At 42.2% G+C, this 23,001-nt stretch overlaps 1 protein-coding gene across 1 annotated transcript; it reads left to right on the forward strand.

The window, feature by feature from the left end:
- Nucleotides 1-684: 684 nt before the first annotated feature.
- Nucleotides 685-18,929, forward strand: prdm16 (PR domain containing 16). Its single transcript, XM_061075137.1, has 13 exons — nucleotides 685-748; nucleotides 4,647-4,848; nucleotides 4,944-5,091; nucleotides 5,355-5,508; nucleotides 6,182-7,823; nucleotides 7,969-8,056; nucleotides 10,023-10,192; nucleotides 10,521-10,598; nucleotides 11,486-11,655; nucleotides 13,314-13,485; nucleotides 17,241-17,498; nucleotides 17,881-18,061; nucleotides 18,795-18,929. Exons 1-13 carry the CDS (start codon nucleotides 700-702, stop codon nucleotides 18,927-18,929), a joined length of 3,447 nt encoding a protein of 1,148 aa, XP_060931120.1. The 5' UTR covers nucleotides 685-699.
- Nucleotides 18,930-23,001: the final 4,072 nt, after the last annotated feature.

Below are 23,001 nucleotides of genomic sequence, written 5' to 3' on the forward strand. Positions count from 1 at the left end.
TATGTTGGATCGCACGGGTAAAACAAGCTGAGTTAAAGGGGATGTTTTGTGCCGATAAGACCCGACATTTTCCGGTTATCTGCAGATGGAAATTAAAAAAAACACAGAAGAAGCGTTCGATGTTTATTTTCATTTTCGTTCAGACTGTAGACTGTAGACAACCTCCTTTTTTATTTGTATTTTTTTCACTTTTCTTTTAATCAACGTCTTATTGTTGTGAACACAGAACCGAATATATTCCTCCTTTTTATTGACCTATAACGGGTGAACACTCTATATTCGTTTTGTTTATTTTCTATAAAGTGTGAGTGAATGTGAAATTAATTATTGGGTGTTTTTATTCAAATTAATATCTGACAGCCTTTTAATTTTGACAAATAAATAGTAAAAGTGTGAATATTTCAGATGATAAATGGTCCTCTATAGAGTCTGGATAATATAGTTTAGATTAAGACATGTATTATGTTTTTTTTATTTTAGTAACAACATATGAATATGCTAATATGATCAATTTCAACATAAGGTCCTTCCTTTAACTGCGATAGTAAATGTGAAGGTTCAGACTTATTAAATCCATGTTGACCTTAAGTTAAAATCTCTCTCTCTCTCTCTCTCTCTCTCTCTCTCTCTCTCTTTCTCTCTCAGATTTATTATAAAGCGGTGCGGGACATTGACGCAGGGGAGGAGCTTTTAGTGTATATGAAGGACGGTATTTTCCCCGAGGGATCCATGGCACCCAACCTACAAGGTAAGATTAATGCGCGTCATTAGCGCACATTTTAAACAAACTCCAACCTGCATCCTGTGCTGCTCTAAGCGGTCAACACACTCCAGAGTCCGCTACATGTGATGAGAGGAGGGACACAAAAAAAAGACACCATCTCCCCTTTCAAGAATTTCCTCTTTCTTATTCTCCGCCAAGAAATGTGAATTATTCAAATCATGAATTTCCAGAGAGGAATTAAATACCCTCTAAGGCCTGAGGCTGAAGGCCGCGTGTGGACCAGTCATTTAAAATGGACCTGCCAATAATAATGGAGGCTGTGGTCTGAACTGTGCGCTCACAAAGCTGGGAGGTGGCTAGTGGAAAATAAATTGGCACATGTCATGTTCCATCCTGAGCAGGTTGAAGCTTTTTCTCTTAACGAGAAGATCAGACAATATTCAGAACAGTGTTCTTCAAAACATATCAGGAACTTTAAGCTGTTTGGAATTGTTTTACCTCTACCAAAGCACAATAAATTAAATATTTTTAGGCCAAATTAAAATTCACAGTCTATTTTTTTCAAGGTTTTTACTGATATTTCATCTTTATTCTTTGTCACATTCTTGCATTTAGTGATTTGGTGCCCTTGGGAATTGGCCATTTGCTCTTACACACAGAAACATAAAATAAATTATTAAAGTCACTTATCAAATAAACAGATGAAATAAGGTTAGACTATGCTTTTTAATAATATTATGCTTTAAGTGACTGGCCTATCACAAGCAACATATATGCTCAAGAATAGTTCAAATGTTGAATAATATAAAATATGTTGTTTAAACCTGACAATTACATTTTATGAAATATTGATGCACTCGCTTTAAGCCAATGTTTCACGTTTGATTCGTGTTAAAGAATTTGGTATTTTGGATTTTTGTAAATCAAATTAGATGTTGAGACAATATATTTGTGCATTTATTATTTGATCTTTGCTCTGCGGTTATATGAACACTAAAAAATCTGCACGATCGTGTGAGGTGCTCTGCTGTCTGCTGAGAGTCTCACATTTCAAAGGCCACCACATTTGTAGGTGCTCTCCCCCCCACCCTCTGAGTGGGTAACCTGACTCACTGCAGCTACCTTTCAACCGTGTCTCTGCACGTCAGACTGAATATGTCCAATATTTTATCTCATCATCTGACTTGGACAGCTGTTCAATGTCGACCTGGACTTTTCTTTCAATGTTCACTTAAGCGTAAAAGGGCCCTAGTTCCGCTGTATCCCCGAAAACATCTTGGACTTATTGTGCTGAAGGGCTGTTGTCAGGTAAACGCTGGTCTGTTGTGTTTCTGGATCCACGAATGAAAAACTAAAATAATCGGATTACTCTGACTCGTCATTGGTCATAAAAAAGGATGGAGGGAGAACAAGATGTGCGTGAGATGTTGTGCAGTTCACTATAGTCCTCCTCCCACGGCCCCCCTCCCTGCACGATGCACTGTGGATGCACTGATCTCAAACTGGGGAGCTCAAGCCTATGGACGAGAACCAGATTGGCGTGTTGTAGGAGTGTGTCAAAGGCGGAGCAGACTTGTAAATGATTTGTTCATTTCCTCTGCGTGTGTGCATGCAAGAGGGAGGCAGAAGGAGAAAAGAGAGACACTCCACCTGCCAGAATCTGTGCTTGCGTGTCACAGCCAAAGTATTTGGCGTTGTGTGTTTGTGCGAGAGATGGATGAAGGCGGGCAGCGGGAAACAAGACGAGCATTATAATTCATCTGCCGATTGAAGATGTTTGTGATGGAGTGAGACAAGCAAACAGAGAGAGAGAGAGAGAGAGAGAGAGAGACAGCTGTCCACTCACCGCAGTGATCAAAGTGTCTGTATTGTGTGCTTGGCTCCATGTATTTGTGTTAGTGTGTGAGAGAGAGAGAGAGAGGGAAGCTAGTGTAGCGGGGCTGAGTGGGAGCTTGGCAGTGCAGCCCTGCTCTCTGTGTCTGGCATATCAGAGAAGGAATTTGAAGTAGAGGACTTGAGGAGTCCCCCGAGACCTCACCCATGCTCCCAGATTAGCTGCTAAACTGCACATAATTGTGCTTCCCTTCGTCTCCCAGAGAGCTATTAGTCTCCCCTTTATAACCCCCCTACACACTCACCCACCCCATTCCAACCCAACCAAAGAGCCCAGACCAGACGAACTGAAACAACGCAGGCACGCCGATGCACACACGCAAAGCCTCTTCATTTGTGTGTATCCTCGGTGAAACACACACACACCTGAGGATCCATATGCACCTGAAGGTTTCCCAACGGCTCCTGTTGCAAGAGGAGTTGTACTTTCACGAAATTTGTGCACACTGGTGTCAGAGTTAGTTTAGCATTTGAGCTCAGGGTAATGGGCCATTGACCGAGAGGTCATTAATCCTTCTCCCCAAGGTTAAAAAAACATTGATGTCGCTCCACTAATGCCCTTTTAATGTGTCCAAGAAGTTCCAGCTGGATAAACGGCCACATGGAGTAGAAAACAGGTGAGCAATGCACCGCAAGTCGTTTAGGATAAACCCATTTAGTGCAGCTTGAAGTGATGGATGGGTGTGTGTGGTGTGTTTGGACACCTACAGGGGTTCAACTCAGACTTTGGCTGCTTAGGTCATGGCAAAGAGGGTACATGGCAGGGTGGTGCCGAAATCACCATGGGGTTGGCGCCACTGTGCCCCTGCTTACCTCTGTTCCTTGTGGCTCATTCTTTTCGGAAAATGCTCACATAAATACATGCACACAAACAGACACACACACACACACACACACACACACACACACACACATACACACACACACACACACACACACACTTGTGTCCCCGCACAAAGACTCTCCACTGGGCTTTTCCCTGATCTGTTGAACTTGGCGTCTGACTCAGGAACTTGCTATTGAAAAACTTGGCCCGAGTTTTATGCGTTTGACCTTGATGGTGAGAAGTATTGTAAAGGTTATCAACATGGAAGGGGAAGACCGGCCCCTCTTGTTTCCCCTGTGTGCTATTACACCAGCAGTCTGAAAGCAAACACTTGCTTTAACAAGCAATTAGCTGTGTTAATGAAGGCTACGTTTCACTGCTAATTGATTTCCATTTTATGTGAATGTCAATTACAGGATTGTTGCTTGAATGGGGAGTCTATTTAGCTGTAACTAACACAGAGATAGACTATTGTTCTTGTGAAGTGACTATTGACACTTTTTATATTGCAGTTATAACAGTTGGTTTCTTGGCTCGGCTTCTTCAGGAGGATGCAACCTAAAGAATGTAAATAAGCACTCGATCGTTTCTTTGTGCAGCAAAGTCACTATTGTCTTGACTTCCATAAAATATAGCTGTTGCCTTCACCAGGGAGAACTACTCAACCAATTTTCATGGAATTTTCAGGAGAGCTCGGGTATGACCAAAGGAAGAACCCATATAATTTTGGTTCGGACCGGAATTAGGAATTCAAATTTTTTTTAACTTTCTTTAAATGCAAGTTTGCGTAATAAATATGGATCTTATGAATTTAAACGTGATTAAACAAATGGACTGTTGGGTTGTAAATGCTCTTCTACTTTTGTTTGCATTCATTAAAAGTCATTGGACACAACTGCCCTTAGTTGTTGACAACCTCATAGTAAAACAATATTTTGTCCTTTTAGAAATCTGGTTACCCTCAAAATTCTAATGTAGAATGATACTTGAAGTTTTGAGATATGTTCTTTATTATTATGTGGATTTTAACATAATAAACATAATAAACAATAATTTAGCACCTTTAAAAACTTTTTCTGTCAGTGTCAAACTACAATATTTAAACCGCTGATTCATGTCAAACCTCTTTTCACACAGCTAAGATGATAAAGACTTGAATTGTGTGATGGCTCAACATGTCTGTGTGTGTCTGTGTGTTGGTAGACGAGCAGATGTACCGCTGTGAAGACTGTGATGAGCTGTTCTCCTCAACGCTCGAGCTACGGCGGCACCAGAAGTATTCGTGCACCAGCGCAGGCTCCCTCTTTGACTCACTGAGAGAGGACTTCAAACAGGAGCGTGAGGACAGCGACGAGCCAGTCCACGAGTGTAAAGACTGTGAGAAGATCTTCCCAAATGAGTACAGGTACACAGACACACAATGATAACACTTTCTAAAAAAACAAATAGCCAACACACACTTAACCTGCTCACTGATCAATGTGTGCTCTCTTCATCAAGTCTGGGCCAACACATGATAGTCCACACAGAAGAGAGGGAATACAAGTGTGACCAGTGTCCAAAAGCCTTTAACTGGAAGTCCAACCTCATCCGTCACCAGATGTCACATGACAGTGGCAAGCGCTTTGAGTGTGAAAACTGTGATAAGGTACAGCATACCCGGCACGTAAGTTGTACACAGGACACACAGGCTTCAACGTCTTCAGAAATTCTCATGGTCTTGTATATTTTAGCCTTGGTACATAGCTTTACTAGATATTGATTTTAGCAAATTTATGTGGATGCTAAAGCAATAAGTACAAATAACAATGTCAACATCTAATATATAATAGCAGGGAGAAAATACAAATGTATTTATGTTTTTGATTGTTAATTATGGCGTGCATTGCATTTTTTTCTTTCAAACTTCAGGTGTTCACAGATCCCAGCAACCTCCAGCGCCACATCCGCTCCCAGCACGTGGGCGCACGCGCTCACACGTGTCCCGAGTGCGGCAAGACCTTCGCCACCTCGTCAGGCCTCAAGCAGCATAAGCACATCCACAGCAGTGTCAAACCCTTTATCTGTAAGTGAGAGCACAGGGAGTTCATGATGGCCTCATCCTTATCACTACATCTATTTTATGTCTCTTTTTTTTTCTACCTCCTCAATCTCTCCATCATAAATTATTGTGTATTTCTTCTCCACGTGCAGCAATTTATAATTCTGCTTACATTTTCTGAACTAAGAACTCAGTTATGTCCAGAGATCATGTCTTCGTTGCTATTAATTTGATTACACTGTAAATAATTTGACCCATTCACTTAAGCTCCTTTTCCACAGAAGGCTTTCTGACATATAGTTTAGATCGGTTTGGACTTTTTTACACTAATGAAAAATAAGCAAATACAATGTTTATATATGATTTTTTTCATTTTCATTCATAGACCTTTTTTTTCTACCTTTCAAGTAAATTAAATTGAAAACATATGTATCGTAATTCTGTCTGAATTAGTTCAGTAATTATTTGGCATTAAATACATCAAAATGCAGGTACAGTAATTCGGCAATGATTTAGCTGTTTCCATTTGCAGAATGACTGGTTGCTTTCATCCACAGCAGCTCCCTTCCTTTTTTAGGACTATTTCATCAGTTTCCATTCAGATGTATGTTGAAAATGATTTGGTATTCAGAGTTAGAGACAGTGTTAAAATGGGTTTAACCAGGCCCTGATGGGCTGTGTCTTTTTGCTCCCCCAGGCGAAGTGTGCCACAAATCCTACACCCAGTTCTCTAACCTCTGCCGCCACAAGCGCATGCATGCCGACTGCCGCACCCAGATCAAGTGTAAGGACTGTGGGCAGTTGTTCAGCACTACCTCCTCCCTCAACAAGCACCGTCGCTTCTGTGAGGGCAAAAATCATTATGGCTCTCCTGGAGGGATGTTCAACCCTGGCATCCCCATGAGCTCCAGCCCCATCATGGCTAAGGCCAAGTCCCATCATCACCACCTTTCAGCTCTTAACCAGTCAGGGTTAGGATTCACTGACTACTTTCCCTCCCGACCTCACCCCCATGCTGGCTTGCCCTTCTCCCCAGGACCCCATGGCTTCCCATCCCTTACCCATGGTTTCCCAGGTATCTTCCCACATTCACTGTATCCCCGACCACCTTTATTGCCGGCTAGTCCGTTGATAAAGAACCCACTGGGCAGCAGCAGTCAGGAGGTGAAGCTTCCTCGGAGTCCCCTACATTTACCTCCACTGTCCCTGGTTAGCTCGACTAACAGCAATGGAGGCAACAGTTTGAGTCAGATGGAAGACAAAGAGAAAGAGAACAAACTGGATTTGTCCTCTAGTGGAGAAGCAAAGTCAAAATCTAAGATGGCCGACATGTCGGACGGAAGTGATCTTGAAGACGTTAATACCACAAGTGGGACAGATTTGGACACCACCACTGGTACTGCTTCAGGTGATGGTTCTGACCTGGAGAGCGACGGCGAGAGTGAACGCGAGCGAAGTGGCAAAAGAAGGAAGCCATCTGGGGCCATGTCAAGTCAAGAAGGCCACCAGTCAGAAGACACGAACAGTGCGTTGATATCAGCCATGTCTAGTTCGGGGAATCTCGGGCTTGATCGCCCATTTCTCTCCTCTGTATCGTCCCATCACTCCTTCTTCCCTCCACCTGATGAGCAAGCCCTCCTACCCAATACCACGCATGCCAATGCAGCCACCACAGATTCCATCAAAGCCATTGCTTCTATTGCGGAGAAATATTTTGGTCCAGGTTTGATTGGTCTTCATCAGGAGAAGAAGATGGGTCCATTGCCTTACCATTCCATGTTTCCCTTCCAGTTCCTGCCCAACTTTCACAACTCCCTCTATCCCTTCAGCGCTGATCGAGGTGTCCTCAACCCTAGTATGTTCTTCAAGGCGGAGCCCAAGTCACCTCGAGAGCAGCTTCATAAGATAGTTTCTGGTGCCCCAAGCGCTCCTGCTCCCACAGTGGAGTCACCATTCGATCTCACCACAAAACCCAAGGAGACCAAGTTATCTCATCCCAGCCCGACAAACCCCTCACACCCCAACAGTAGCACTGGGAGCAGTAGTGGACCTTTAGCGTTACCCGGCGGTGAAGAACAGCCATTGGACCTCAGCATTGGCAGCCGGAACCGAGGTGGTCATAATGGCGTGGCAGCTGAGCCACACAATCGAAAGAACCACATGTATGGAGTCCTAAAGGGGATGTCCATCAAGGATGAAACACCAGCTGGGTTCCCCCACTCCCAGTCATTGCACCAATCCGCCATCTCCCAGCACCAGCAGCACCAGGCCCAGCAACATCAGCCACCACCCCTGCACTACGCCAAGCCCTCCGCATTCTTCATGGACCCCATATACAGGTATTTCAGCCCCGATTTGACCAGAAACTACTGTTGCCACATCAAGCCTTTTATGTACACACATTGAAGATGGTAGAGGTTGATGGTTAGTGTGTGATTGAACCTGACCTAGGTACGTAACCCCCCTGCCTTGTTGTTGGTCCAGCAGGGTGGAAAAGAGGAAGCTACTTGACCCCGTTGGAGCTTTGAAGGAGAAGTTCCTCAGGCCCTCACCGCCACTCTTCCACCCACAGGTAATATTACAACACACCCACACACATACACACATTGCAAATCTAGGAAGGCGCTTGCCGTAATCTTAGTTAGAAATAGTAAGTGGTACATGCACTTTGAACAAAAACTACATCAAGGGAATACCAAACAGTGGAATTGACTCCAGGTATTACATATATAGGCCTATTCCTCCCAGATGCTATCAACTATTATGTTCATACCATGTATTATGTGAAAATACTTCACTCCTGCCTCCCACGCCGCTGCAACCTGAATTGATAGGGCCCTGTGCACCATCATTCCACAGTGTTGATGTTATTTTCTCAAGGGTTCTGTATGATTTCTTCCTTTGTTTACCAAATGGCGCCTGTGTACCTCGTCACTTCTACCTTTTTCAGAAGACACAGTCTGTTATCGCAGCCCCTTTGATAATCAGTCACATTGTTCGACTGTCCCTGGGCCCTCCCCTGCCTCTGCAAATCTTGATTGCAAGGAATGATAGTATTAATAAAAGAAAGAATAATAACAGTTTGATTTGTACCTCTCTTGGCCATGCTAATCTTAGTTGTGGCATTGTGTCATGCGCTGAGAGCCCACAGGCCAACTAATAACTCAATCCCCTCCAAGTTTTTTTTCTCTGTGGCTGGCTGGCTGGCTAGATAATAGCACCGTGTCCATCAAGGACATCCTGTGTTTGTGTCCAGGAGAATGGGGGGCTCTCGTTGGGGAAGCGGTTTAATCTGACCTGGAAATCTGTGTCCTCAGTCAACTGTTACTGTGCACACATTTGGTGCACATACAGACAGATACATTTACACATGACTATGCATTAACATATAGGACATTTACATATAAGTGTGTGGTTATGCCTCTACGAATGAGATGTGTAAGAAAACCGTGCTTGGAGTGCATCAATCATCCCTGCTCCCAATCTTCTTTAACACTCTGTTCTTCATTGGATGGATGGATTCAGAACTGAAGTTATTTAGTTACTGTTAGTTACTTATTTCTAGAAAAAAATACCTGTGACTTTGGTCGTCTCTGAGAGATTGTAATGTGATACAAAGGAGAGGATATCCAGCCACATGATCTACTCTATGTCAGTTATTTAATACATAAACATTATCAGTGTTCTTAAATCAATACTCATAACTGATCGATATTGCTGTAATGAAACGTTTCCACAGGCCCACGAGTAAAGAGCTCTTATATCGGAGTGTCTCAGCTGTGATTCCCCCTGTGATCCAAACACAATGCCACCTCTAATTCAGTCTCATGATGGAATCACGTCGCTCCACCCGTTCTCAGACTGCGAATAAACACGTCGAGACAGAGTGTCTGTCCCTGTCTCTCCCGTCCCGTATTCACTAAAAAAGGAAGGATGTAAGCTGTTTTTGGCAAATAAACTTCTACATAACTGGCCCCCTTTGTTCGCAAGCTTCTAGGGGAGGGGAAGCGGCTATCGGTTGGGGGTATCTCAAACCATATTGTAAGGGTCCAATCGTGGGGCCCTTGAATGCCTCATTTAACCAGTTTGCCAGTCTGCCACAGTAGCTTTGGTAGGAGAAAGTAGGAGCTGGAGAACAAAGCCCTGGTTGAGGCTGGAGGTGAGGGTGTGTGGAGGAGGCGCACTGGAGAAATGGTACTTGAGCAGTTGTGAATGTGTTACAGGTCATGGAGGTGACTTGCCTTTAGAACAAACAACAAGGCTAACCTCTGATATACTGCTTCCTCACTGCTTCCGTTCTCTGTCTCTTTCCCTCGCTCCCTGTTTTTATTTCTGACATTGTGTCTTTGTTTTCAATGTTTTTTTGTGTGCTTCGAAACACACAGACACACGCACACACATGCACACACACACACACACACACACACACACACACACACACACACACACAAACACACACACACACACACACCCTTCAGTCTATTTAGGTATAAAAGTTTTAAATCTTACCTTTTTCTCCACATTTTCCTTGCCCGCAGATGTCAGCCATGGAGACCATGACAGAGAAGCTGGAGAGCTTTGGCGCTCTAAAGCTTGATGCACCCAATTCACTGCAACACTCAGCTCATCCACTGTTCAACTTCCGCTCACCACCACCCTCCCTCTCAGAGGCCATCCTGCGCAAGGGCAAGGAGCGCTACGCCTGCAGGTCAGTGCCGCTGGCGGGCCGCTCAACAGAGGGCACACAGCTGCAGTGCTCCACCTTCCTCAAAGACTGTTTCAAAGCCAAACATTTGATAAATCGCAATTGTAAAAAATTTAAGATGAGAAATTTAATAGTTGTTTTATTTTAAATTAATTAAATATGAATTCAAATGAAGACATATAGTTGGGAATTGTCTATAGTCTATCTTAATAACACCTTGATCTAATACAAAAGAAGTAAACATGTCACAGAAGACAATATCTTGAAACAGAATTAACTGTGGGACTTGTGAGTTATTGACTGATTAACATCCGTCCTCTCTCTGCTCCAGGTACTGTGGGAAAATCTTCCCTCGTTCAGCAAACCTCACCAGACACTTGCGGACACACACAGGGGAACAACCCTACAGGTATTTGATTCTATTCTATTTTCTCAATCAGTCTTTCTATCAATCATTCACAATTTGATTTGTATCGCCTATATTCACAAATCACAGTTTGCATCATCTATTCTATTCTAGTTCAGTCTTGTTTTTTAATCTTTATGAAAGTCTCTTTGCTTGATGTATTTCCCTATTTATACTTGTCTTAGTGTTTTCTCCACACTTCCGTGTGTTGTTCTCAGTTTAAATTTCAAAAATATGCATGAGTTTGTCTCAATTATGGGAGTTAGGGATGTGCCTCTGTAATCTGCGAAACTGGTGTTGGATTCCTATACAAGCTTTATTAAGTGGCTCAGAAGTGTTAAATCCAACAGTATATTTTCTTTACTCTTTACTAAAAAAACAGTTACATTCATTAAGTCATAATGTACAACTGACTCAGTGGTGTAAGATGCTCATTTAAGATACTCCTGCAATAAATGGGAGTTGAAGCATAAATATTCCCTTTTGGGGATAAAAGAGCACCACGATTAGATGGTAAATTGTTATTGATGATTTGAGTTGAAAGATAAAGTCAGTGCATCTGTTGAGGAAAAAAATGAAGACATTAAAAAATTTAACTTTATTCTAAAAAAACACGTTGTAGTCGAAATCATTCGATTTTTAGTGTTTTTATTTAGTATTCCTATCATTCCAGCTACTCAAAGATTTTCCAAGTTGTTTTCCTCTAAATGTCTAAAACCAGTTTGCTCTTTCTTCGAAACACATTTAAAACTGAGCCTCAAGGTGTTAGTTGCTCACCTCCAGATAATAAAATCACCACTAACCCTTCTATTTGCTTTGGTCCTTGCTCTCTGTGCCACTCCGCTTCTCTCTACAACCACATTCATTATTCGTCTGCTCTCCTTTGGCAGGTGTAAATACTGTGACCGCTCATTCAGCATCTCGTCCAATCTTCAACGCCACGTTCGCAACATCCACAACAAGGAGAAACCCTTCAAGTGTCACTTGTGCAACCGCTGCTTTGGTCAGCAAACCAACCTCGACCGCCATCTCAAGAAGCACGAGCACGAGAACATTCCTGGTCAGTTTGCAACATCTATGACTCAGTTGACTCAGAGTAAAGTGAGACTTGGAGAACTGCAAAATGCAGTTATGAAACAAGAATTAGTACTTTGTGTTGCGTTATTGGACTGAATAATAAATGGTTTGCATTACTCATTTGGAAATTTTAAATCTACACCTCAGTTGGTGTTGTGGATGATTTAAAGAGGGAAAACCGCTTAATTAAAGAATTCACACTCCTTTTTCCCACATCGTTGCCAAAAACAGCCTTTTTTCACATCCGTCATGGGAGTATGCCCCCGCGGAGGGTTGGAAAGAGAAAGTTTTTGTCTACTGAGTGATTGCTTGTTTGAGCACTTACATCCAAGGGATTTGTGCTTGACAACCATGTTACATTTCTAAAGTCAAAATGACACCTGAATGAAACAGGCTTGAGCACATGTGCAGCTCATTCACAGCGAAGCTGTAAAACGCTGTGTGACAGCACCAATGTACTAAATGACTTTATCAAATACCAACGAATTCTTTTGTTTGACGTGACTTTGTTAATAGGAGACAAGTACTCTTGGCAGAGTGACCAGATGTTTCCTGATATGGCCTGAATTAGAAGCTGAAAACAGATACTTAATTCTGAGTCATATTGAAGTAAACAACAGCATCTGCTAGAATTACTCGATGTATACTGCAAAGATATAGACTGAGAAAAAACTGCCTGGCTCCGGTAGGCTCCTTAACTTCAACATAAACATGGATATTCTTATATTTTGTAAATTACACAGTGCCTTAAATACCACTGAGATACATCCAAGACCAATGTTATAAAATCTGTAAGAAAGGGAAAAGTTTTAAAAACAAAATGAAGGGAAAATATTTTTCTAAACCTATAAATGTTACCTAAATACGAGGTCTAAAGCAAGGTTTGAGTTTGACTGCACATTGGCCAACAGTGGAAGACTGTGGTTAAACTGGGCATCTCCTGTGTGGGACTGGCCTGAATATTTAGCAGGGTGCCGGCAGTAAACCCTGATCAGCTCAGACTGTATGAGAGGGAAGGGCCGGTGCTGTCTTATGAGCGAGACAACCGGGGGGGAAGTTAACGGGACAGAAGTAAACATCAAATCTATTGTTGAGGAATCAATGCAGTCTCACAGTCCTTCCGTGATAATGTCCCTTATGAGTTTAGTGTTAGGATGAACAGAGAAATATCTAAATACTTAAATTCAAGCCTCTGTTTGTCTCAAACACACATACCTCAGTGCATGTTCTCAATTAACTGTGGTACAATGTGTAACTGTGGTATTCTCCTTCATATTTCCTGGAATTAGAGAAGATGCATGTACAAAAATAAACAAAGGTCTTCCTTCTGTCTTTTGTCCTAAGCCACAGTTTATTTTACATACAAGATTCCAGAAACTGTTTCTTTAACCAAAAGAGGGGAAAATGCACATCTCAGCTTTTTTGATTTATTATCACAATGTGAATAATGTTCATAATAATAACCCGCATGATGTTTTGCATTTCCCTCATACTCATCTATTATGTTTGTCTGATGATCATCAAACTAATCATTCCTCTGTGTTTGGATGTGTGTCTGATGTGCATGTCCCTGTGTGTGTGTTTGTGTGTGTGTGTGTGTGCGTGTGTGTGTGTGTGTGTGTGTGTGTGTGTCTGCGACAGTGAGCCAACAGTCCGGGATGCTGTCCAACCTAGGAACCACGATCTCCTCGCCAAACTCCGAGCCAGACAATCATGCACTTTTAGACGAGAAGGAGGACTCGTACTTCTCAGAAATCCGCAACTTTATTTCCAACAGTGAGATGAACCAGGCCTCCAGCTCCATGGATAAGAGGTAACAAACAAGAAACACGCTCGCACAAACCATATTAGTGTTAAGATTTCTGCCAAGCCCTTCAGTGATTTACATTTGATCCAGGATCATACCCCATCTACTCTTAAAGCCAAGCTCGAATTCTTACCCAATCCTCGTCCTAAATTTAGCCTCAGTGCAAAACTCCAAGAAGTAACAACAGTTACATTACCCCACTTTGTCTTCCATCACATTCTATCGGGACATTTGGTCTAAACATATGGGGATATGCAGGAAAACACAGTGTTTACAACAGCTGTGCTCACAGGTCTGCAGCCCCTTCCCTCTCCTCAGAATGTTAGTGCTTAGTGCACAGCGCCCTCTAGTGGATTGAAGATACATGGCAGGAGTCAGAATCATCATCATCATCTATGTCCCTGTTTCATAAAACATACAAATAAACCAACAGTAGTTATAGTTGGTAAGTTGATACATTAAAATACAGTTAATTCATTGCAAATGAGACTGAAACTTTTTTAAAGCAAATTTTTTATTTAATTTTGCATCTGTTCTGCAATCATCAACAATTGACCTTCTCCTGCAGCCTTGAATATTTTCCTATTTTCCTTCAGTGCATAGGTGTACTACAACAACATGAAAATAAATATGTTGATTTTGTTTGCATTTAGATTTTTTTTAGCAGAGCAAATATTAGCATCTTTCCATTTAAACAAACTCCTGTCCTTTTGTGTGTTGTTTGGTTTGTTTGTTTGTTTGTTTGTTTGTTTGTTTATATGTAAGCAAGAATACACATAAACGGCAGAACAGATTTCTATGAAACTTGGTGGTGACATGGGTCAGGGAAGAGTGCATTTAACAAAAATCATGTGAATCTGAATCAAGAGGCTGACTGTAGTTGATAAATAATTCTGCTCACCAAAAGCTGGAAGGAGTGGTCATCTTGTGTTTTTTTTTCTTTCACTCTAAAAACAAGAACTTTCTCGTAAAATTATGATTTTAAACCGAAACAGTTGATGAAAAGCTCAATCTCCTGCTTTTAGTCCTCAAATACTTTCGAAGAAGACATCGTGAAAGAAAAGGAGGATGAACGTGTTTTTCCTCTTTCACTCAGTGGTTTGCCCTCGTTCCTTCACTCTACACACTCTTCATTTTTCTCTCATTCAGGATGTGAATTCCTTTCTGGTCGTCTCACTTTCTGTCTGCCTCTTCCTCCATCAACCCCCTCCTCCCTCTTGTCAACACGCATTACGGCCAGCAGACCCAGTGGCAATTTAGCCCCTCTGCCATCTGGGATCAATATTGAGTCTCATCCACAACAAACTGGCCTGACATTTTAATATCTGTAATTCAGCCTAAGTGTTATGCTTTCTGTCCTCCCTCCAGACGGCCCACTGTTTATTCTCCCTCTGAGTGACTGAAGTCAAACGCCGAACGCAAACACACATTCACGGACGACTATCTCTAATCGCTCTTAACCGCCTTCTCAATGTTGTTCTCCTACTTTAAAAAACCCTTTTGTCAACATCACAGCCAGTCAAAAAAAAAGTCCCTGGTAGCTGGAGTTTAAATATGAAAACGTTGCCTGACTCGTTTCCAAGGGTGTTGTAGAAGCAGAGGTAGCACTGCTGGTCCCAGGGTGGGAATTGTGAAGCGAAAGAGTTCGGGGGTTTGTTAAGATGCACATGGATATTTCCAACGTTGCAATGTTGATCAACTCTGTCTCTTGGTATTTGTCTCCTCTGGACAGTAATCAGGGTCATAATTGGGGCTGGAACAAGGATCCAGGCTGTGGCTTGAGCTCTATGGTTTGAATAAATCTAAAAGTTGGAGCTGCTTCCTGGTCTGGGACGGGGCTTCGGCTGCTGGCACTTTTCACCTTGAGGGGGCCTGAGGTTGATGCATTTATCTAGGAGATCCACTGATGATGGAGCTCTTCCCCCTTCCACCGGCTATACCCGTACTCCTAGCCCGCTAACACAAACACCCAACTGACGTGTTTAGACTAAATGACAAAACCCAGGGCCCCCTATGTCAGAGCTATGCTTCTTTCTCTGTACACAGGCATGGACTTTTTCCCCGCCAACCAACTCTGCAATTTGATTATGGTGATATTTAATCCAGATTGAAAGGGGAGAACTCCACCCCCCCACTCAAAAGTCCCCCTACTTGCATTTACCCACCCACTGTGTGTGACCCAATCCTGTCCCTGTGCAGCCCCGTCCCAGAGGTGATCCTGTCTGATTTGATAAATGTCCACCGTGTGGCAAAAAATGGAAGGGGTAAATTTGCCGTCCCAGAGGAAATGATTTCATGAGCCATGACATCGTGGTCTGGGGGTGATGGAAGGGGAGCGGGGGTGCTGGCTGGAAAATGTACAGATGGCAGCTCGTAATGGCGGCGCGCTGATAGCCTGTTTGCAGATCAGCCATCGTCTTCCCTCAGTCACACAAAGTATGCTCCACCATTACGCAGCGCATAGCAACCGGACTGGAGCAGGCCATCTCCTGCTCCGCTCCAGACGAGCCGACCTATTAATCATGTGTGGGCCGTTTGAAAAGCGCTCCGCACACACTGTCAGCACCCGTGTTGTTTGGGTGGACACTGGGGTCGAACTGTGCATGCTGTCAACAGACTATTTATGTTCCTCTCTCTGCCAACGATGAGTCATGTCTAAGGCTGGTCAGGAAAAGGCAGCAGCCACGCAGACCTGGACACAGACCACAGAGAATGAGCTCAAAGACGTTCTCACTTTCAATCACTGTAAAACAACTAAAAAAGAGCCCTCAGTGATTTCATTATATAAATAAGGTCTGGGGACTGATGATACTAAATTAATTACAAAAAAATACGATAAAACCAGAGACATTCTATTTTTAGTTTGTCTGCAAATCTTTATTCTCATCACTTAATAATCCTGGATGGTGTAGCCAGGATTCAGATTTATTTTCTCTCAAGTTGCTCCTGAATGATTAAATAGACTCACACTCTAATCGACTTCTAAAAAGCTAAATAAACTATTTATTTCTCTTTATTTCTTTTTCCTCGAGGATTTTCTTGTCATATTCCACCTCACCTCTGGTCTGTCAACAGAACCTTTGCTGAGTAAAATATATTTCTTGGTAGAAGAAAGATATGGCAGTTATGTTACAAACCTTGCTGACACATTACTATATTATTTATAACAAATCTCCTCCTTTTGGTGCACTTCAGCCTCTTGTTGCCAGAATGAATTTTACAACTGAAATCACTCATTGGGCTCTGGCAGGTAAAATAGATCCCACCTGTTTTCACAGAAAGAAAACCAAAGTGTTTGAGTTTTGGTGGAACCACAAACTAATTCTTCAGGAGCTAGAATAGCACTCAGTAGAGCACATCCCTCCACCAAGGCCCAACAGCCCCCTTATGAAAACATATTTAAATTCACTAGATCCACAATAACCAGCTCTCTAAGTAGGCTTGATGATCCATGAATTGTTCTCTGAAGAAAATAATGAAAGGTTTAATAATGTTAAATGTTGAAGAAAGTTTTTAAACATTCCTGAATCCGGAAGAATATTTAATGAAATCTTCATGATCAATACCATATCTGTCACCCGTCAAGTTTTTTGTGGTTATCCGTCCAGTAGTGTTTGCATAATTTTAACTACAAACAAGCAAACCAACAAACAAGGGTGTAAACATAACCTCCTTGCCGGAGGTCAAAAGTCAATGGTTTCTGAAGCGCCTACCACCATTATTAACCCTTCCTCCACACTGTGACCTCTGACCCTCTGTAGATCAGACCAGGCTGAGGAAGAGCGCCCGCAAAGCCACAGTTTGTCTAACTCCAAGCTCGGGCTCCAGGGGCTGGAGGAAGAGGAGGAGGAAGTGGAAGGCGATGATGAGGAGGAAGAGGAAGGAAGCCTGACAGAGAAGTCTCACGATGAGGCGCCCGAGTCGCCGTCCCCCGTCACAACAGGAGTGTATGAAGAGGAGGAGGAAGAGGAGGAGACGGAGACAGCTCCACTGGCTATGAGCTATGAACACACTCGCAGGTATTCATCTTCTTTTAAACAACACAAACAATACTCACTGAACTGAAAGGGCCAAAGGTAAAACAAGGACTGGGCATGTAATTCCGTATGGATTGCCCAAAACACGAAGTAAATATTTCACTTTTAGCAGACGTTAGGTCAGATTCTGCTCCTACTTCTTCTTCTTCTCCCAATTTATTCCCTCTATCTGTCTTTCCCTTTTTTTAAAAATTGCTCTCCTTTTCTCTTAACTTCTTTCCTTCATTTTCCTCACCCGCCCCATTGCATTAACTCGCCATCCGTCCCACCTCTACCTCTATTTACCCTTCCATCTGTTTCTTCATCCATCCATCCACCTGTCAACCTATCCATATCGCCTCCATCCACCCCCCCTGGTGTACAGGTGTATAGAGGAGGAGGGCTCTCTCCTGGACCTGGAGGGTCTGCCCAGCTTTCCCAAGAGCCTGGATGGGCTCCGTAAAGCAGCCAGCGACGAGCAACCCTTTGACGTTAAAGACATATTTAACACTTCACTAGAGTCGGAGGCATTGAAAGAGACATTGTACAGGCAGGCTAAAACCCAGGTAAGAGACTAGCTTCTGGATGTCAAATAAAAGGGAGGGACAGGAAAGATTTGACAGAAATCTGTAAGTCCAGAAAGGATAGAAGAGGGATACAGTCTTTTTCCAGGTGCTTGATAAAAGAAATGTACTTGAGGTCTTGAAGCAGCAGCTAAATTGACCTTGTCCTGCCCCCTCTTGTCTTTCCTCTCAATTAACCTTCCAACTTCTTCTCCGTTAACTGCTTTATCTTTGCTGTGATTTAAAACAGTCTAATGAAAAGTCATCACAATGTTTTGCATCACGAGGTGATTACTTTGACAAACTGCTTACAAACAAATGAAAAAGGTCCTCTTATGAAACCACATTTAATTCACTCAATCTGGATTATTTATTTGGCATTTGGATAATATAATATAATAAATAAAAAGCATAACTGCTTTTTTCAGTAAAGATCCATTATAATTAGAAATCAAGGTAAATGTAAAAAAAATGCTCTAACTCACAATGTTGAAGAAAGTGAAAACATTTCCTGGATCTACTGCCTGATCCAACTCTAAAATGGAATGGGCTCTTTCCTGACCCACACCACATGCACCAAGTGTCAGTGTCCGTCCAGTAGTTTTCTAACAGACAGACACTCAAATCAAGTCATAATAAGTAGTAAGTGATAATGATTCCTGAAATGTCCTGACAGGTCACAGGAAAAGTGGACAGATGTGACTCTAACACCACATTCATCTGTTCCCTCACGTAGGCTTATGCAATGATGCTGTCTCTCTCGGAGAGCAACCCTTTGCACGCGCCCTCCCAGAACTCTCTGGACGCTTGGCTGAGCATGGGAGGTGGACCGTCTGAGACCAGCAGCTTTCACCCGCTCAACCACATCTAGACCTGAGAACGAGAGAGAGAGAGGAGCGGCGGGAGTGAGAGTGGGAGGAACATTCAGTTTCGTAAATGGACAGAAACAAGTGACTGAGAAGACGTGGAGCCCCTGAGAAGAATTCAATGTCATATACATTCAAAATAGAAAAAATGCGTTTGTGTGGATGTGTGTGTTCCTTTGTGTGTGTGAGTGTTTGAGTGTGTGTGTGAGTGGAAAAAGAGAGAGGGGGTTGAGATTGGCCCTGGGTGAGGGGTCTCACAAGACTCTGTCATAGAGAAAGCACTGCGAAGCTCCTGTTGATGTGAAGGACATGATGAATGCTTCTCAACAGCATTGAAACTCTGACCTCTTACCCGATCCTCCCCAAGTCCACGAGGCTCACTCCGGCAGAGACGCTGCTCGAAGCTCTCGTAAAGACACTTAACGACTAGTAAGTCTCTAAAGTCTGCTACTACAAGCACTGCAGAATCAGCACTGCATTAGCACTGCATGTCCACAGGGTGGTGGTGTTTCACCGGGAACATAGTGGGCGCGTGCACTATAGTCTCCAGGTTCCCCCAGCCCCCACCCCAACCCCACCAATCATGGGCGACTCATTTACTGATCGTGTTTCAATTGTACGTGCAGAATCACCTACAGCACCACACTAAATGTTACTTGAGGAAATGACAGTTGCAGTAGACTCTTTTGATTCTCCATTGACAAATGATTACGTGGGGAAATGGCGTTCGATGTTTAAATGTGCACAGCAACTGGTGATTTTAATGAGCTGTCATGGGCACACCAGCCACCTAACTGGTGACCCACTTTGATCACGTTGAAAATGAATTCAAATCACACTCAAAAAGAAAAACAGAGGAAGTCTCTCTCTGCTTGTTTATTTCATTGTCATTTGTTTTGTTCGATTTTTATTTACTTACTTTCCTCTTAGATACCACAGTATTGTTTCTTTGTAGGCACCACAGTGCTAAATTGTTAATATAATTATTTTTTAGAGAAGGACCAAAATTGTATGATATTGTCATATGATGTACAAAATAACCTAGATGTTCATAGCAAGAGTGGTATGTGCCAAATAACCCATAGAAAATGTTTTGTTCTCTGACAATCATTACATGTCCAAGGGGCTTGCATTTGCTGTCATAGTTGGTTTCTTTTGTTCTCCTATTACGCTCTTATGTATTTGATTTCAGAAGTGTGTGTATGTATTTATTTCTGGTTGTTTTATCATGACTGGAGGAGTGAAAATGAAGGAAAGTCATTTAATCCCTCTTTTCTCGTTGCTGAAGGAATGAACGCTGATCACCACGTGGGGGAGATTCTGAATCTCCGCTGCGTTTGATGCGTTAGTGTGCCAAAATGGAAAGAACCCCTCAAAATTAACTGTTTTTATTTATAGTCAAAGATAGCCGTAGTTAATCGTAGACCCTTTTTGGCATTGTAACGTCCTGCAGTGATTTTTTTTTCTTGTTTTAGTTAAACCATTTTAACCCTGAATGTGGTCTCGTTCAAATTAGTTGAAGCATTGGGTGGAGCAGAGTGAGACGACCTTCACTCTGAATGTCATGAATTAAACACGTTGACACAATATTAAATCTGACGTTAGAATTTAGATTATCCAACTAAAACACTTACGCAAAAATCATCATCATGTCCTATATTACATAAAGTCACCCACAGTCACATCTGCATGAACATCTGGTCATGCAAGAAGGCAGACGAGCTCTTGTGAAACCCCAAAAAACAGAGAGTAGACCAAGACACAGATAGTATTATATTTCTGCTGGTCAGCCCGTCCAACACATGAAATTCTGGTTGAGTCTGGACGGGAAAAAACCCAAATGCTCGATTATGAGTATATACCCTGTACTTTCTGAGATCTTACAAAAAAAAAGGAGGCCCTGTGCCACGGAGGTCATGGGTCATTTACTGTAGATAAATGTAGATAGCTGCAGGAGGCAGGGCTGGGTCGGGGTGAGTGTTGTTGTTGATTGTTGCCTTGGCCCCATCCTGCGTTTACTGGGACTTTGAGAACTTGGCCTGATGCTGTATTGTCAAACTAGCACTTAAATCACGTGGGTCCAAGCCATTCATTGATAAAGGCGTACGTCTCTAGAGCTCAGAACACAGATCAACTCTCTGACTAGTTCCACTTTCAGTAGATGAGCCACTTGTGCTCAACATGGAGAGAAAGAAAAAAAAATCTTTAACGGAAGCACTGTAATTTTTCTTCACGACAGCAGGTGGCAGTGTGATGCTAGGACTGCTGCATCATCTCATTTTCCTATAGACAGAAGTCTTTTTATAATTCTGCTGAATGAGATCTCATTCATGGGAAACACATAATGTTTTCCAACATGTGGTTATAAAATGTAAAGACTTGGGTTGCTACGTTTTTTTGGTTGACTAGATGTAATAATTCATGTCATGGACTACTGTAATAAGCACGCGCTGTGTGAAGCAAAGGCATCGAAGGCATTGAAGTATTCCATTTTGCTAACTTCAGAAAGTATTCTGGCAGATGGTCGCTGAAATATGTTTCAGCATAATAGAACATGGTTGCTGTTTTTTCCCCCACTGTTACAGGAGAAGTAAAAATATACATATTGTTTCTTTTTGACTATATAGTATTTTAAAGAATGAAAAACAATGGTGCATTCGTCTGAAGAAAAAAAAATCAATGAAAAACTATGGGTTTAAATGGATGGTGCTTGTTTTGATCTGAGTTGTATATCTCCCCTGTTATGTTTATTGAAAACAAACAAAAAAAAAGATATTGTGCATGACGTGTTTAGCGGTCATAATGATGTCCATTTGTGAAATGTGTATCAAATCAAAAAATGAGAAAAAAAAAAGGAAAGAAAAAAATAAATCCGTAGATGCACTTATTGTACATGTGGTTAGGTTTAGTAGGTTTGACTTCAAGTTCTCGAACGGCCTTACAGACGTCTGGGCAGGCGGCTCTGAAAGACGGAAGTAAAGACTTGTGGGAGAAGACATAATGAAAAACAATAAAGGATTGTAGAATAATATTGAACAATTCTGAAATTGCAGTTCTTTTGATGCTTGTGATTATTGAAGATGTACTTTAGAGAAATTTCATTGAAAAGATATGACTGATGATAATTCTGTAGAATAGCGATGTATACCAAATGTAATCTTTCCAATGCTATGAAGAATTTATACATGAAATTGATATGCAATAAAACCTGTGTGCTTTTTACATGAGGATTCCACTGTGTGTTCATGAGCTGCAAGTCAAGCGGTAAACAAAGAAGACAACGAATCGATCAAAAAGACAAGTGGTCGGTATATTAATCATTGACATTGTTTACCAGGCAAAGTCTAGTTCCAGTTCATCAAATGTGAGGGTTTCCATATTTACCATTATTATAAAATATATTTTGTTCTCGGACCTCCTATCGGAGCAAGTCATCTTTGTTCTCTGGAAAACGGATTTTTCACTGTTTACATTCACATCCATCTTACACACATTTAAACCACAAATACATGAAAACAAGCCACAATTACATTTTTTAAAACAAGAGAGTTGCCATGAGGTTAATACAACAACAACATCTAACAGACATGTCATTTCTTACACCCAAACAGCTGTGAAGGGTTTATTTGATTTTCTACCAATAATTGATAACATTTTTGTTCATGTTAAAGAAATGTACCCGAATATCAATATATTTATGCTTTTATTCAAATGGTTATTGGGAAATATACAACTCAGTTATGGAAGAGTTGACGGCGCTGACCCGACTGCAGAGGGAATACAGGGAATGCAGCCTCATGTGCTTCACAGAGACGTGGCTGACTGATCTTTCTCCGGACTCACACGTAAATCTGGACGGCTTCCAACTCGTACGAGCGGACCGAAAAGCAACGGAGTGCGGTAAGAAGAAAGGAGGTGGGATCGCTGTGTTGGTTAACGATAGATGGTGCCACCCGGCACACACCAGCGTCAAGGAGATGCTCTGCACCAGAGATTTGGAGCTGTTAGCGGTCAGCATGCGGCCATACTATCTCCCGAGGGAGTTTTCACATGTTATTGTTGTGACTGTGTACATCC

This window comes from Limanda limanda, chromosome 7, assembly GCF_963576545.1.
Source record: "Limanda limanda chromosome 7, fLimLim1.1, whole genome shotgun sequence".
Classification (NCBI taxonomy): Eukaryota; Metazoa; Chordata; class Actinopteri; order Pleuronectiformes; family Pleuronectidae; genus Limanda; species Limanda limanda.

Bases quoted from the DNA above. Each gene is read 5' to 3' on its own strand.
- prdm16 (XM_061075137.1), top strand. From the start codon at position 700: ATGAAGGACGGTATTTTCCCCGAGGGATCCATGGCACCCAACCTACAA. The intron at 749-4,646 runs GTAAGATTAATG...GTGTGTTGGTAG, and splicing joins CATGGCACCCAACCTACAAG to ACGAGCAGATGTACCGCTGT. The intron at 5,509-6,181 runs GTAAGTGAGAGC...TTGCTCCCCCAG, and splicing joins CAGTGTCAAACCCTTTATCT to GCGAAGTGTGCCACAAATCC.